Source organism: Elaeis guineensis, chromosome 4, assembly GCF_000442705.2.
Source record: "Elaeis guineensis isolate ETL-2024a chromosome 4, EG11, whole genome shotgun sequence".
In the NCBI taxonomy this organism is placed as follows: domain Eukaryota; kingdom Viridiplantae; phylum Streptophyta; class Magnoliopsida; order Arecales; family Arecaceae; genus Elaeis; species Elaeis guineensis.
Genome location: NC_025996.2, coordinates 32,328,204 through 32,346,208, shown reverse-complemented (window position 1 = coordinate 32,346,208; position 18,005 = coordinate 32,328,204). Strand labels below are relative to the sequence as shown.

Here is an 18,005-nt window from a genome sequence, read left to right as displayed (position 1 = left end):
TGATTTGATTCCAAGTGTGAGTCTATCCAAGTTACCATACTACCAAATGAGTCCTAAGGAGACTGGCATCCTACAAGAGAAGGTAGAGGACTGGTTGCGGAAGGGGGCAGATTAGGAAAGCATAAGTCCTTGTGCAGTTCTAGCCTTGCGACATCGAAGAAAGATGGAAGCTGGCGGATGTATGTGGACACTAGAGCCATCAAAAAGATCATAATCAGATACAAGTTTTGATTCAAGACTTGATGATATGCTTGATCAATTGGATGGATCAACTATTTTCTTAAAGATAGATCTTCGTAGCAGCTATCATCAAATTTGCATCCAGCCTGGCGATGAGTGGAAGATGGCATTCAAGCCTAGAGATGACCTATATGAGTGGCCGATGAAGCTTTTCGGATTATCCAATGTGTCAAGTACCTTTATGCGGTTAATGAATCAGGTGTTAAGCCCTTTATTAATCACCTTGTTGTTGTTTATTTTGATGACATCTTGATTTACAGCCTCACCACAAATGATCACATTCAATACTTGAGGGAGGTGTTAATGGCGCTACAAGAAGCAAGCTCTATATCAACCAAAGAAAAAATAATTTATGATTGACTGATTACTCTTCTTAGGTTATGTTGTGAGCACAGGTGGCATACATGTAGATGAGGATAAGATGAAGACTATTCATGATTGGCCAACACCTAAAACTATCGGCGGAAGTACGAAGTTTCTTTGGCCTTGCTACTTTTTATAGGCACTTCATTCGCCATTTCAGTATCATTGTGGCTTTCCTCACTGAGTACTTAAAGAAGAAAAAGTTTAACTAGGATGCCACAGCAGAAAGAAGCTTTGCCGACATCAAAGAGAAGCTATGCATTGCACTAGTCCTAGCCTTGCCGAGCTTTGAGAAGCTGTTCGAAGTAGAGTGTAATGCATGTGGTGTGGGAGTTGGAACTGTCCTCTCCCAAGAGAAAAGACCAATTGCCTACTTCAGTGAGAAGTTCAGTGAGGCCCGATAGAAGTGGTCGACATACGATAAGGAGTTCTATGCAATTGTACAAGCTCTGAAGCATCGGGAGCACTACCGGATTGGACACGAGTTCATCCTTTACTCGGACCACCAAGTGTTGAAGTATCTCAATAGCCAAAAGCAGATCAGTAGCGACATGCATGCCAAGTGGACCACATTTTTGTAAAAATTTTCTTTCAAGTTGGTTTACAAAGCAGAAGTACAAAATGAGGTGGCCGATGCTTTGAGTAGACGAGCCGTGTTACTAGTAACACTAAGCAACGAGATTATAGGTTTCGAGTATTTGAAGGAGCTATATGCAAAAGATGAGGACTTCAAAGACGTGTGGTAGAAATGTAGCATCAAACAACCTACAAGAGAATTATGTATTCTTGACGGTTATTTGATGCGTGCTAATTAGTTGTGCGTTCCTCACTCTTCTTTGAGAGAAAAGAGAATTCAAGATTTGCATGGAGGGGGACTAGCTAGAAATCTTGGGAGGGATAAAACTATCGCAGCCGTCGAAGAGTGATATTTTTGGTTGCAGCTCAAGAAGAAAGTCAGCTGCTTTGTGCAGCGATGTTACATATGCCAAACTGCAAAAGGACAGTCACAAAATACCGGTCTCTATATGCCACTACTAGTGCCTCAACATATATGGAAGGACCTATCCATGGATTTCGTGCTTGGTCTACCTTGAACTCAATGAGGTATGGATTCTGTTTGTGTGGTGGTTGATACGTACTCAAAGATGGCACACTTCATTCCTTGTCGAAAGACCTCGGATGCATCCTATGTCGCACGATTATTCATCAAAGAGATTGTTAGGTTGCATAGTGTTCCTAAATCCATCAGATCCGATAGAGACACTAAGTTCTTTAGTCATTTTTTAGTAACACTATGGCACATATTTGATTCTTTCTTAAATTATAGCAGCACAGCTCATCCCCGGATACATGGACAGACTGAGTCACTCAACAAAACTTTGGACAACCTTATTCAAAGCATCTACAGAGAAAAGCCAAAGCAGTGGAATTTTACTCTCGCGCAAGCGGAGTTTGCATACAATAGCGCCAAGCACAGTGCCTTAAAGAGATCTCCATTCTCAGTTGTCTACATGCAGATTCCAGACATGCTTTAGACTTAGTTCATCTACCCAGGGGCCTCGGGCTGAGTGTTGCAGTTGGGGACTTAGCCGAAGAGGTGCAAGCTATCCAAGCTAAAGTGAAGCAAAGACTAGAGGAAGCCAACACTAAGTACAAGAAAGCAATTGACAAGCATCGCAAGCCCAAGACCTTCGAGGTAGGGGATATGGTGATGGTGTTTCTTCATAAAGAAAGATTTCTAGTGGACACTTATAACAAACTAAAGCTGAAAATGTGTGGGCCATTTCAGGTGATGAGAAAGATCAACAATAATGCTTATGTCATTGACTTGCCTGAGAACATGGACATATCCAAGATATTTAATATTAATGACATGTACACCTACCATCCGCCAAATGAACCTCAATACCCGAAGCCAGTTCCAAACTCGAGATTGAGTTTTTTTACAAGTGGAGGGGAATGATGTAGAGCGTACGGAGGAGATCTTCCTATCCAAATTCAATCACACTCACAAGAGTGGACGGATTGGATAGTTGACGTTTATCTTATCTTAATTTTTGAAAAAAAGTTTATCTTTATCTTTTTAGATAGAATTACTATTTCATCTCATCTTATTTAGAAAAGAGTCCATCAAAATAAGGAGTGTATCTGATCCATATTATGTCCAGATTTAAGATCAAAATAAAGAGTGTATCTGGTCCATATTATGTCTAGATTCAAGATCAGAATAAGGAGTGTATCTGATCCAAATTATGTCTAGATTCAAGATGAGGATGAATTTTCTTTTAGTTAAAGTTTATCTTCGTCTTTTCAAATTCAAGTGGGCTACAGTTTTCTCTATAAATAAGGCCTAGTTCAGCCTTATGATGTACTTTTGGCTTTTCATTCAATCAATAAAGACTCCTTTCAATTTATCTCCTGAAGGCTTGGTTCTTCTACCAAGCAAGACAACGTGCAGTCTAGACAACGTGCAGTCCTGTTCATCGCTTCCTCGCTGCATCAAAAGCAATCTTATCTCTAACTTCGAAAGGGAGATTAGAGAAACCTACAGAGAATGCCTTCATGAAATCTATAGGACTGAGGAGATTTATTGAGGGCAAAGATCAAAAATTAAGTGGGTGACTAAAGGTGATAATAATACTGCTTTTTTTTCACAAATCTGCAAACCATAGAAGGAAATTGAATTGGATTTCTAGTATTGAATGGTATGGTCAAGAACACTCAAATATGTCAAATATACTTCGTATCTTCACTGAGTACTTCAAGAAAATCTTCCATGACCCTGGTAATCCTGTGATGGCCCAGCCCGAGTAAAGAATTCCAGCCCACAAAGCTCAAACGAAAAAAAAAAAGAAAAACAGAGGAGAACTCCCAAAGGGAGTCTTCTTCCTCCTCTCGTCGGCTCCCAATCGGAGTCGGAAAGAGCCCCCTCCGGCTCTATTTAAGGAGGAGAACCCTCCTCTCTCCCTCTCGTCGAGAGATCTCGGGGCAAAACGACAGAGATTGCCGGAAAATCCTCATGGAGATCCGTCCCTATGCCCGTCCAATTGCTCGTCGGAAAAGCCTCGCCGGCGTCGGAGGTAAGCCTCCTCCCCTTCCTCTCTTCTCTCCTTTCCTTTCCATGCCTGTGTGCACACTCGCCGGCGACCGGAGTCGTTGGATTTTATTGCGGAAGAAACTTTTATTTTTGTCATTTTTTTTGATTTCCGACGCCGGTGGTCACCGCTGACCACCAGTTTGGCCCTCCCCTTATCGTTGGGTCGCCTTCCCTCCTGCCGATGGCCGCCCCACGTGGTTGCACCGCCAGTCGGCCAGCCAACAGGGGATTGTGAGATCTCCTGTTTCGGCCCAAAGGAAGCCCGGAGAAGAAGAAAAGAAAAAGAAAAGAAGAAGAAAGAAAAAGAAGAAAAAAAAAAAGAAGAAAAAAAAAAGAAGAAGAAAAATAAAATAATAATAATATAATAATAATAATAAATAGAATTTTCTCTTCTCTCTCTTCCGTGAAGAAAAAAAAAGAAGAAAGAAAGAAAGAAAAGAAGAAAGAAAATAAAATAAATTAATTAATAAATAATGATATAAATAATAAAATATGAAAAAAGAGTTTCTCTCTCTTTCCTCTCTTCCTTCAGCTTGAACTAGTATTTTCTCTCTCTAGAATTGAACTTTCTCTCCTACTTTCTCTCTCTAGAATCCTTCCTCTAGATTATTTCTCTCTCCTAAGATTTTTAGAATTTTGAAAAGAATGATGATGAATTTAAATGATCCTCGTGATAGATTTTTGATCTGTGATCGTCGGACGGTACACCGACATCCACTTTGATCAGATTAGGTATTTTTAGATTTTATTTCTCATAATTTTATTGAATTATCCACATGGTAATTTTAGCATGATTTGATCTGATCGATCGAATTTGTTGAATCATATCATCTGAGGAGTCCAAGATGAATTTTCTCTCTCTAAAATTTTCTCTCTCTAGAATTTTTCTCTCTAAAATTTTTCTCTCTTGATTGATTCTCTCTCTAAAAAGTTAGTGAATGAAGAAATTTTTTTTAATAGTCCTGATCTGATTCTAATGAAGAATCCTGATCCATGATTGTCAGACAGCGTATTGGCACCTACCTTAATCAGACCATGAATCTTTAGTTTGATCATCCATGATTTCGATCTAGCTATGACTTGATTTGATCATGTTGATTTCACCAATCGAGATATTAGACCATCGTAATGTTGGATTATGTCACCTGATCAATTCGAATTGTACCTCATGAATTCTCTCTCCTCTGATTTTCTCTCTCCACTTGATTTTATGAAATCGATGAAGAAACTTGATCCTATCACTTCGAATCTGATTTGATCTGATAGTCAAACTATGGATCGTTTAGGTCCTAATTAGATTTTGATTAGATGAAATTAGATGATCGGATCCAATCTAAATCGTTGAAATATGGTATTCGTATTCTTTCTAATTATTGAAATTGATTCTGTATAGGATTGTGGATGTTTGATCATGGATATCGCAATATGATCTACGAACAAATTTTTGAAAGAAAATTTATAGAATTATGTGGATTTATTGGAATGCGTTCGAAGTAAGTAATGTTTCACTTTTTCTAGATTTATCGATAAATTATAATATATTTTTCTGACATGATTTGTGAAATGATGCATGAATTGGATGAATGATATTTTGTTATGAAAATATCTTATTTGAAATTTATGATGAAGCATGATTGAACATATTGATTCCATGATGCATTATATTGATTTATTTCGATACTACATGATTATATATTTTATTATCAAATTAGAATATGAAATATGATTTATGAAGAATTATGATATAAGAAATATATGAATTGACAACCTGACTATGTAAAGGATCCTGCCAATGGGGCATATACGTTGGCAATTGATTGTCCTGAGGATTCATGTCGCCAGAGAGACCAGCGACAAACCGTCAGAGAGACCAGCGGTTCCGAAGGACTTTGCTGCCAGATGATTCGCAGCTCACCGCAAGAAGATACGCGGTATTATGATCCTGCACAGGAAAAATATGGTCATAGCTCATGGTTGACGAAAAGAATTTAAGAACGAAAGAAATTAAAATTGAAAGAAACTTGAATTTTCGAAAAAGAAATGAATTTGGCATGAATTATGTTGCATAATTGAAATTGATTTCGAATTGATGAACTCTATATGCTTATTTTCTATAAATGATTATTTACTTAAATACCTGATGAAATCTGTTGAAAAGTGATCATTGCTTACTGGGCTGTCTAGCTCATTACCTCCTATTTTACTGTTTTTACAGATGTTGAGGAATTAAGATGATATAAGATATGAATGGAAGAGTGATCAGAAGCAGAATCCCTATACTTTTATTTTAGGTTGAAAGTCTTATTGAATTTGATGTAAGGCCTATGAATCATTGTTGAATTTATTGAGATATTAAAGAAAAAATTTAGGTCGTTATATTTTGAATTTAAATTATTGACTAATTATTCCTGTTATTTTAGGATAGATGATAAGATGCCTTGCATGCTTATGGAAGAGTTTTCTATGAGTATGCGGCGATTGCCATGACCCTCGATTCATAATCTCGGATCAGGGGCGTGACAATTAAAGTGGTATCAGAGCATAAGTAGATGAATTATGAAACATAGAATCAGATATAGAATGGGTGTAAGTGGATAGACACCAGGGACATTATAGTGTAGATCTTTGATGATTGTAGTGGGAGAAATATTTAAAAATTTTGATTAAACATCGAGATTATGTATAAAAGGATCACAAGAGATTATGACATATGGAGTTTGAAATATGATGGATGATCTATTGATCATGATATGATTAGTTAGATCTTGATCGAAAGTAATCACAAAAGGATTGACATAAAATTTTATTGTGCATTATGGTTATTAATTTGATCATTGGTTATTCAAGTGAATCGTAAGTTCAAATTCGATGTGAGAATAATACTATGATATTACTTCTAGTTGAGAAGTTGACTATTATAGCAAGATAAAGATTTAATAATAAATTATTATTCCAGAATGGGCTAAGAAAGTTTTTTTTTATGATGCTTATTGGAATATTTATCGAAAGTGAACTTGGTATGTGGATCATATATAAAGTGGCATATTAGGATGAATGCATATTTGAAGATATTGCAAAGAAGCCTATTTCTTATTGATGAAATTGATTTTGAGATTGAAGGATATTCATCATATTAGAATCTTTAATCATTATCCTTAGATCTAAATAATGGATCTTATTATGTCTCTTGGAGACTACATGATGTGTATGAAATTTCAATTTAAAGATTTCGTAACTAAGTTGATCAAGAGATTTTTTGATATTATTGTTGAGGTTGTTAATGTAAAATTGATATCTTTAGATTAAGATAAAAGATCTGATTTATATTTATTTCAGATTAAGGGATCCATGTGAATTTATAATTTAGAAATTTTGGATTTAAGAATTGATATGGAGTTTCCTTTGCTTTTGTTAACGAGGTCTCTAATTGAATCTACTATTAAATAGAGATTTGATTTTTTGAAGCTTGTATAATTATTATGAAAGAATATTTGATAGATATTGAAGATCCTGATGATAGAAATTTTAAAAAAAAATAATGATTTAAAATTTTTTTATATTCTGATTATGTCCAAATTTGGAGCATCGAAGGATTTTTTTATTGATTTGACTTATAAAGATTTTTGATTTGAAAATTATCGAATTGAATTGATATGAGAATTAAAATTTGATTCACATTGATTATAGTAAATCTATATATGGTTTAAATATGATATTGGACTCAATGGTTAATCAAGATTATTGTACACCAGTAAAAGTATGAATGAGAATCGAAAGTTAATCTTTGACTTCAATTGAAATTTAAAATTTTAGATCTTTTCTATTGATAAGATAAAAAAATAATTTGATCAAATTTTTTTTGGGTGAACCTAAGAAATTTTGATTGTTAGATCAGAGTGCGCAGCGGAAGCATGAAATCTGGATTACTTTGAGTAAGTCAGAATGTTGACCCTTTGAGTTAAAGAATTATGATAGATGATATGGTTTGATACAAAAAATTTATTGATATTAGAAAAATAATATTTTAAAATTTTAAATTATTTTAGATATCCTAATGTGATTTTTAAAAGTAGTGCTTTCACCTACTATGCTACAAAAAAATATATATTTAGCATCCTAATTCTAGGATGAGTGGACCCTTGATTTTTATTTTAGATTTAGAATATTTAGAGATAAATTTTTTCTATCCTAGAATTAAATTTTATAATTCTCTATTTATTAGAAAGAATTTGAGATTATTTATCGAATAATGATTTTGATCTTAGATTATTATACTCAAATATTTATCTCCAGAGTATAATAAAATTTAAAGTTTGAAACTCTTTTGATTATTATTATTTCTCTGACTAATAAAAAGATTGAGGTTATCTATTGATATTGATGATTATTCTACAAAAGATGGATTGGAGTTATTTATAAATTAATTTGATAATGAATCGATTAATTAAGAGTTGTTAATGTTTAGATAAAGAAAATGATATACTTACTTAGAATAGAGACATTGATTTTGACTATAAGAAAAATATAGTTTTGATTTAGATCAATTTTTGAGTTATTGATTTTTATTATGAAATGACTTAATGATAAAATTTGCTTCAAGAATTAGAATATTTAAGAGTTTGAGGGTTTGAGTAAGAAAACTTCGATGACTAGAAATAGTGATATTGATTCAATCAACAATGGTGATATTGATCTTTATGAAATGACTTAATGATTAAGCTGTATCGAGAATTAAAATATCAAAAGTTCGAGAATAAGATTGAAATGATAAATCTTCAATCTTTGAAAGTACGAATAAGAGAAAATATTTTTGAATTTTGATTGATTGGGATGTCAACATATGATTCACATAAGTATGTTTTTCTATCTTATGATGGGTTGAAATTAAGAGTGGATAATATTTAAAAAATAAATAAATAATAATGATGAATGAAGTTCTTGTGCAAGAATAGAGACATTGATTTTTTTCTACCTACAAGAGATGGATTTAATTTTAATTTGAGTCGTGAGATATTGAACATAATTTTTATAAGAAATGAGATCATAATTTCGAAATCTTGAAACATTGAAAATCTTTGAGATGTTGATCTTGATAAATAAGAAAATGAATGGTTCCGTTCTAGATCAATATTGATGTATTGACTTTTTCTTATAAAATAATTTAAGAATAAATTTTATATCAAGAATTAGAATATCGAAATACTTGTGGATGAGATTTAAGTAAGAAACTATAAAGACTCAAGCAAAAAAATTTCAAGGACGAAATTTCTTTTAGAGGAGAAAATGTGATGGCCCGATCCGAGTAAAGAATTCAGCCCACAAAGCCCAAACGAAAAAAAAATAGAGGAGAAGAACTCCCGAAGGGAGTCTTCTTCCTCCTCTCACCGGCTCCAATCGGAGTTGGAAAGAGCCCCCTCCGGCTCTATTTAAGGAGGAGAACCCTCCTCTCTCCCTCTCATCGAGAAATCCCGAGGCAAAACGGCAGAGATTGTTGGAAATCCTCACGGAGACCCGTCCCTGTGCCCGTCCAATTGCTCGTCGGAAAAGTCTCACCGGCGTCGGAGGTAAGCCTCCTCCCCTTCCTCTCTTCTCCCCTTTCCTTCCCATGCCTGTGTGCACACTCGTCGGATTTTGTTACGAAAGAACTTTTATTTTTGCCATTTTTCTTTGATTTCTAACGCCGGTGGTCACCGCCGACCACCGGTTTGGCCCTCCTCTTGTCATTGGGTCACCTTCCCTCCTGCCGACGGCCGCCCATGCCGGTTGCACCGCGGCCGGCCAGCCAACAGGGGATTGTGAGATCTCCTATTTTGGCCCAAAGGAAGCCCGAGAAGAAGAAAAGAAAAAGAAAAGAAGAAGAAAAAAAAAGAAAAGGAAAAAAAGAGAAAAAAAAAGAAGAAGAAGAAAAATAAAATAATAATAATATAATAATAATAAATAAAATGTTCTCTCCTCTCTCTTCCGTGAAGAAAAAGAAAAAAAAAGAAGAAAGAAAGAAAGAAAGAAGAAAAAAAAATAAAATTAATTAATTAATAAATAATGATATAAATAATAAAATATGAGAAAGAGAGTTTCTCTCTCTTCCTCTCTCCCTTCAGCTTGAACTAGTATTTTCTCTCTCTAAAATTGAACTTTCTCTCTCTACTTTCTCTCTCTAAAATCCTCCCTCTAGATTATTTCTCTCTCCTAAGATTTTTAAAATTTTGAGAAGAATGATGATGAATTTAAATGATTCTCGTGATAGATTTTTTATCTGTGATCGTCAGATAGTACACCGACATCCACTTTGATCAGATCAGATATTTTTAGATTTTATTTCTCATAATTTTATTGAATTGTCCACATGGTAATTTTAGCATGATTTGATCCGATCGATCGAATTTATTGAATCATATCGTCTGAGGAGTCTAAGATGAATTTTCTCTCTCTAAAATTTTCTCTCTCTAAAATATTCTCTCTCTTGATTGATTCTCTCTCTAAAAAGGTTAGTGAATGAAGAAATTTTTTTTAATAGTTCTGATCTGATTCTAATGAAGAATTTTGATCCATAATTGTCAGACAACGTACTAGCACCCACCTTAATCAGACCATGAATCTTTAGATTTGATCATCTATGATTTCGATCTAGCCATGACTTGATTTGATCATGTTGATTTCACCAATCGAGATATTGGACCAATCGTAATGTTGGATTATGTCACCTGATCAATTCGAATTATACCTCATGAATTCTCTCTCCTCTGATTTTCTCTCTCCACTTGATTTTTATGAAATCGATGAAGAAATCTTGGTCTTATCACTTCGAATCCGATTTGATCTGATAGTCAAATTTTGGATCGTTTAGGTCCTAATTAGATTTTGATTAGATGAAATTAGATGATCGGATCCAATCTAAATCGTTGAAATATGGTATTCATATTTTTTTTAATTATTAAAATTGATTCTGTATAGGATTGTGGATGTTTGATCATAAGATATCGCAATATGATCTACGAACAGAATTTTTGAAAGAAAATTTATAAAATTATGTGAATTTATTGGAATGCGTTCGAGGTAAGTAATATTTCATTTTTCTAGATTTATCGATAAATTATAATATATTTTTCTGACATGATTTGTGAAACGATGCATGAATTGGATGAATGGTATTTTGTTATGAAAATATCTTATTTGAAATATTATGATGAAGCATGATTGAACATATTGATTCCATGATGCATTATATTGATTTATTTCGATACTACATGATTATATATTTTATTATCGAAATTAGAATATGAAATATGATTTATAAAGAATTATGATATAAGAAACATTATGAATTGACAACCTGACTATGTAAAGGATTCTGCCAATGGGAGCATATACGTTGGCAATTGATTCGTCCTGAGGGTTCATGTCGCCAGAGAGACCAGTGACAAACCGCCAGAGAGACCAGCGGTTTCGAAGGACTTTGCTGCTAGATGATTCGCAGCTCACCGCAAGAAGATACGCGGTGTTATGACTCTGTCACAGAAAAAATATGGTCATAGCTCATGGTTGACAAAAAGAATTTAAGAACAAAAGAAATTGAAATCTCGAAAGAAACTTGAATTTTCAAAAAAGAAATAAATTTGGCATGAATTATGTTGCATAATTGAAATTGATTTCGGATTGATGAACTCTATATGCTTATTTTCTATAAATGATTACTTACTTAAATATCTGATTGAAATCTGTTGAAAAGTGATCATTGCTTACCGGGCTGTCTAGCTCATTACCTCCTATTTTACTATTTTTACAGATGTTGAGGAATTAAGATGATACAAGATATGAATGCAAGAGTGATCAGAAGCAGAATCCCTATACTTTTATTTTAGGTTGAAAGTCTTATTGAATTTGATGTAAGGCCTATGAATCATTGTTGAATTTATTGAGATATTAAAGAAGAAATTTAGGTCGTTATATTTTGAATTTAAATTATTGACTAATTATTCTGCTGTTGTTTTAGGATAATATGATAAGATGCCTTGCATGCTTATGGGAAGAGTTTTCTATGAGTATGCGGCAGTTGCCATGACTCTCGATTCACAATTTCGGATCGAGGGCGTGACAAATTCAATAATTGATCTTGATTGGGATTTACTCTATCCTGATTCTACTATATCCTTAGATACTCTAGACGACCCTTTTACCCTTGAAGAAGTTAGAGAAATGGTTTTCAATTTTAAGAGGGTTAAGAGTCTAGGACCTTTTGCCCTATTTCAACACTGCACAGAAGTAATCTGGACCTTACAAAATTGAACTATGCAATCCTCACCCTTGTTCCTAAGAAAAAAAAGCTGCAAAATCACCCACTGACTTTCGGCTGATAAGTTTGCATCCTTCTGCAAAGACTACTAGTTATCCGATACCATACTAAACGAGATACTACCTGTTCTTTATGTTTACAATGGGAGGAAAAATGGAAGGACTTCAGACTTCTTCAATACAAGCTCAAGGTCATGAAAATTTAGGAGTATCTGAACTCAATTGGTTCAAATTCAGCAACAACAACATCTTATGCTCTCCATGCTCTCAATGATAACTCTAAATTCAAAGCAGGATAAATTTGTATGGAAAGAATGTAGCAATGGAAACTTCATTCTTCATTATCACTTCTTAACGTTAAAAGATGTGAAGTGCATATTCGCATCATCTTCGTGGAAGCTTACAATCTCACTAAAAGTAAAGTGCTTCCTTTGGCTTTGTTAGAGAAAGAGGCTTAACACCAGAGATATCATTGGAAGAAAACTTGGCAAAACCTTAGAGGTTGTGTGCTTTATCAAAATCCGTGCGAATCAGTGGATCACCTTTTTGTTGATTGTGTCTTCTTCTCCACCATCTGGAACTCGATATGTCATTTGCTTGGAGTTGTTGGTCACACGACTCATTAGAAAATCTATGGTTAGAATGGCGGAAGAAAAATATTTTCCAAATAGCTTAGAAGATTGTGTTAATACTAATTAGTACCGTTCTTTGGATTTGTTGGAGAAAAAGAAGCTCTCGGATGTTTCTCAACAAACATGCCTCCTTTGATACAGTTATCGATGAAGCTTTGCATTTTCTATTCTCTTTTTGATCCACCCTCTGTAATTTCAAAATGATCATAGAATTCTCAAGGATCCAGAATAGATTCACAAAATTGTCCGAATGTTTGAGTGGATGAGGAACCTTCCAGAAGGAATTGATTTTTACTTATTTTCTTTGATCTTCGAGGTACGATGTAACTATTTTTTATAAACCCTTGGAACATCGGTTGTATATACTATTCTTATCAATAAATGGCAGATGCCTACTTTTTTAAACTGCTTCAACCATAAAAAAATAAAAAAAAAAAAAAAAAAGTGTATGGTATGTGTTTTCTACGTGACTGTTCTGGCCCATGGGGACCAGCCGTACTCCACGGCATACGAAGTTTGTGGTTGAAGCAAACTGAGCCGTAGATCAATCATGGCAAGCTAACTGGGTCCTCTCAGATTGAGGATGAAAAATTTAGGCGGTCCGCTTCCATGATCGTGATCATATGTGCATTACACGGTCGCCATGATGGAATACGCGCAAGTTGTGTATGGGATAGTGGCTCCTGTAATACACAAGGCTAGATGATTCAAGACCACCGTACAATATATGGATGGCTATGATTATGGAACCAAACTGTCAGGTTTGATCACTTGAGCGTTTGAACTCCAGTGTATAATCCCGTTGCTTTCATCTAAGATGCCGAGAGTTCAAGCCCCTTTAGGGTCGTAAGGTGAGACACTGTCTGGCGAGGAACAAATTTTAAATCAAAGGTCTTCCGTTGTTTGAACAAGATGATAGTAATAAACGATAAAAGTTATAAAATCTTGTTATCGAAGCAAAGGTCTTCCGTTGTTTGAACAAGATGACACTGAAATTAACGAAAGAGTTAGTCAAGTCAAGCATGATCAAAGAAAGATTCTGTTAGAAATAAATGATAAAAAGTGATAAAATCTTGTTATCGAAGCACTGTAAAGCAGTCTAATCACTGGCTTGATGAAATTCGATACATGCTAGGCACTAATCTTTAGATAAATTCTGATCATCCTCTTTTCAGTACAGGCTTCAGGCTCGATTTTTCTTCAATATACAATGAACCTGATGTATTAGAGGTACTATGACTCCAACAAATTCTTGATGAACTCACAATTGGTCAAAAGTCATCCAGATAAGAAAATACAAAAGAGAAAGAATATAGTTGAGAGAATAGAGGAGGAAGTAGCTCCTTATTCTCGTACTATATTTTATATAAAAAAAAAAAGAGAGGATGTTGTATATAATGGACTAGTTTGGGGCTCTTTTTATGAAAATTCAAAGATATTACTCCAATCCAAGTTGATTAAGATCCATTATCATCCAAATAAAATCATCCCAACAACTTTCCTCTAATGATTAAAAAAAATCAAAATTTTAAATAAAAAAATTAGAATATTTAAAATATTTAATATATATTAAATATTTGAAATGGTCAAAAAATAATGATAAAAAAAGTTAAATTTTTTATTTCATATATAATAGATTCTTCTATATTGCTCATTCCAAAAAGAAAAATTCTTTGTGCACCATGGGTGACGTAGAGCGCACCATCTTGTTCAATTGATCTATGTAGTCATCATTTTTTAACGCGTATTTAATATCTGCGGTTTTATTTTTTTATTTAAAATTTTGAATGACTAAAATACTCCTGTTCTTTGAAAAAATTATGACGTCCTATATCCATATTATAACATCCTGCATCCAAAAAGTCATAATTTTTGTCCATAAGATGTCATAATATAATGCAAGAATGTCATAATATATAGGATGTCATAATTTTTTTTCAAACATGGATATTTACGTCATTCAAAATTTTCAAACAAAAAATTAAAACTGCAAGCATTAAATGCACGTTAGAAAGTGTTTGGACAAAAATATCCTTTCCATATTATGTATTCTAGACCATATTATAACATCTTGGGCCATATTATGATATCTTGCATGCAAAAAGTTATAATTTGATACAGAATGTCATAATATGGATAGGATGTTATAATTTTCTGGACCATATTATAATATTCTGCTTATAAAAAGTCATAATATGTCATAAAATATCATAATTTTTTTCAAATGATATAGGTATTTTCATCATATAAAATTTTTAAACAAAAAAATGGAACCACAGGTATTAAATGTGCATTGGAAAGCAATGGCTATATGGACCAATTACATAAAGCGGTGCGCTCTACATCGAATTTTCTACACCACCTGTGGTGCACAAAATTTACCAAATTAGAAACTCTTTTATACCTCTAGAACGGGTTGTATTTTTCATGCCAAAGAGGGTTCCCTACTTGTAGCTGACTAACAACTAGGGGTGGCAACCGGGTTGGGTTGGGTCATAAATGGATCGGATCAATACGGGTCGGATCAGAAAATTGTCAACCCAAACCTAATCTGTTTATTAAATGAGTCAAAAATTCAAATCTGAATCCGACCTGTTTATTAACAGATAATCCGATCCGATCTATTTAATCCATTTATTAAATAGATCAAATTAGGTTAAATGGATTAAACAGGTTAAACGGATTAAATAGGTTAAACAGGTCGGGTTAAATAGATCAAAAACAGATTAAACATGTTAAATGGATCTTAAATGGATAAAAGAAGTTAAATAGGTCGAGTTAAATAGGTCAGAAATAAGTTAAATAGGTTAAATAGGTTATCTGACTCGATCCGATCTGAATATTAAATGGGTTAAATATCTAAAACTCAAATCTGACCCAATTATTAAACAGGTTAAACGGTCGATCCGTTTATAACTGAAATCTGTTTAACCTAAATATAAATCTATTTATGACGGATCGAATATGAATCGGATTGATGGATCGGATCATATTTTGCCAGCCTTACTAACAACATCTGCTAGATCAAGTATCGGCTTTCTACGATTCAAATATGACCTCTCTATGAGAAAAATTGAGAGAACTGTTACTTGATTTAAATTATTTGACAAAACTTCAAATATTGTTGCATAAAATAATCTATCTAGCATGCTTATTTCAGGCGACAATTCTTGACATAGCTCATTGCTGACATAAGCAACTTCAATCGACGCAACGATGAAAGAATCGAGTTCAGGTTAAATTGTACTGCTTGTGCATACGTGCAAACCGAAGGTATATCATTTGCATCCAGTATATCGTCCAAGGAATAGGATAGCGTATCACTCCAGTTGACAGTGCACGATTTGAATAGATCAGGATTGGTGGCATATCTCTCACCCTCTTCATACGGTCACGAGTGTAGAATTTTGCCCTCTCCTCGTCCTGCTTATGGCACCTTCTTCCACCTTCAAGCATGTCTTCCAAGACACCAACTGCGATCCCATGGTTTACCACCTGAAAGAATCCCCATGTCCTTGAAGCCTCGCAGACCTCCTTGACGATTTCCTTCCGTCGAGAGGCATCATCTATGTCTCGGAGGTCTATGACCAGGACTTGGAGAGCAGTCGGTGCACCACTGGATGGCTTCGGGCGATCCTCGGGTGCGTTGATGAAGATTCTTGGGATCTTGGACATACCAGACTCGACGAGGCCTTGGACACCGGCTTTCGTGTCGTCGAACTCCTTTAGCTCTTTTGCTCGATCATAGTCTGAATGGGCTCCGGCACCAGCTGTTACTGCTGCCATCTCGGGGAGATGCTAAGCTTCCTGCTGTAAGATGGACGGGCTCAAGGTGCAGTCGTGCAAGTACTTCGATAGTGTTAATTTCAACTAAGAGATAGAATTTATGGTCAACCTTTCTTGCCATCCAAGAAAAAGATTAGCAGCTAGGGCAAAAGAATTCTTCAAACTTGACTACTTTGATAAAGTCTTCTTGCCCCTGATGAGTCAGTGCTACTAGCAGCTAAACCATATTAGATAGGAAGGAACATCCTCCTTTTAAATAATACAGGCAAGCTCTCTCTCTTTTTTTTTTTTTGGAAAAAGCACACCCTTCTACTATGAATACATCTAATAAAATCAAAAATAAAATATCGTGTAATTTGATAAAAATAGAAGATTGATCAATCTACAAAATCCCATCTAAGTACCCCACCACATAAGAGGCCACCAAATCCACAATGATGTTCGCCTCTTGGTATATGTGCCTGACTCTCAATGAAACATATCTCTCTAAGGCAATCCGGATATTGTGTAGCATCAGGCAAATAGATCGGTCTATCCTCCATCTCTTGACCCACCTAATGACTGTATGAATCACCCTCCAAGAGCAAGTGATCAGTAAGCAGCTAGGATCCGTGTAGCATAGGCAACTTCCATCCAGGCTATCCTTAACCCTGCTCTAGGCATCGAAATATCAAAACCCTGGCAGCCTTCTGCTTCTACCAGCCTACAGTCAGGTCTTTTGATGATAAACTCAAATCTGCCCCATCGATTGCCATCCAAAACACTACCATCGAAGTTAACTTTGAGAAAACTCAAAGATAGGGGCTCCTAGATAATATAAACCATTCAAATCGCTACAAGAGTAAGGAAGGGCCCAAATTTCACAAACAATTGTAGTCTCACCAATCACGGAATGCTGGATGACCTAATCGATCTAGACAATCGCTCTCTCTATAATTAATCTAGTCAACCATCTAGTCCTCTTAATACAACAGTGTTTTAGGTTGTCAGATACCATAAGCAATATACACAACATAGATATCCTGGGGCCTGGTCGCCTTAGTGTCCAAGCTCACCGTACTACCTCCAAAAAGGCCCAATCTGAACCTCTCAACTGAGTTGAGACCCATCCATAGCCCATCAATCTCTGCACCTGCTTCACATGCCTGCAATATGGAATAAGTCATGGTCAATTGTCTCCATTGGCTCATCACAGATGGGGCAGGTCACGAGAATAGGCATCCTCCACTCACTCAGAATCCTTCGTGTGGGGAGGCAACCCTAGGTCATCTTCCAGAGGAAGAGGGCTCCCTTGGGATGGACCCCAATCCGTCAAATCTACACTCCCTCCAAGCTTGGTGGTGGCTCCTCACTGTACAAATGATAAAGATCCCGAGCTCTAACCCTGGGATAGCACAAGGATCCCCCACACTCTCATGTCGGGACCCCCATGAATGGAATCGATATTTTCTGCACACAATCACCTAGACTATCCCCAAACAGGATCTAAATCTGGGCCGAGTCCCAAGTCCTATCCTAGTGGATCAACTTATTAACCTGTATGCTCACCTAGATCTCGACACATATCATGGTAGGCCACCTACACAATGGAATGTCTG

The 18,005-nt window shown here is 35.2% G+C and overlaps 1 protein-coding gene across 1 annotated transcript; it reads right to left on the bottom strand.

Annotated features, from left to right (window-relative positions):
* Positions 1-15,852: 15,852 nt before the first annotated feature.
* On the bottom strand, positions 15,853-16,407 carry LOC105043107 (1-aminocyclopropane-1-carboxylate oxidase homolog). Its single transcript, XM_073256070.1, has one exon. The coding sequence runs from the start codon at positions 16,405-16,407 to the stop codon at positions 15,853-15,855; it is 555 nt and encodes a 184-aa protein (XP_073112171.1).
* Positions 16,408-18,005: the final 1,598 nt, after the last annotated feature.

Bases quoted from the DNA above. Each gene is read 5' to 3' on its own strand.
- LOC105043107 (XM_073256070.1), bottom strand. From the start codon at position 16,407: ATGGCAGCAGTAACAGCTGGTGCCGGAGCCCATTCAGACTATGATCGA.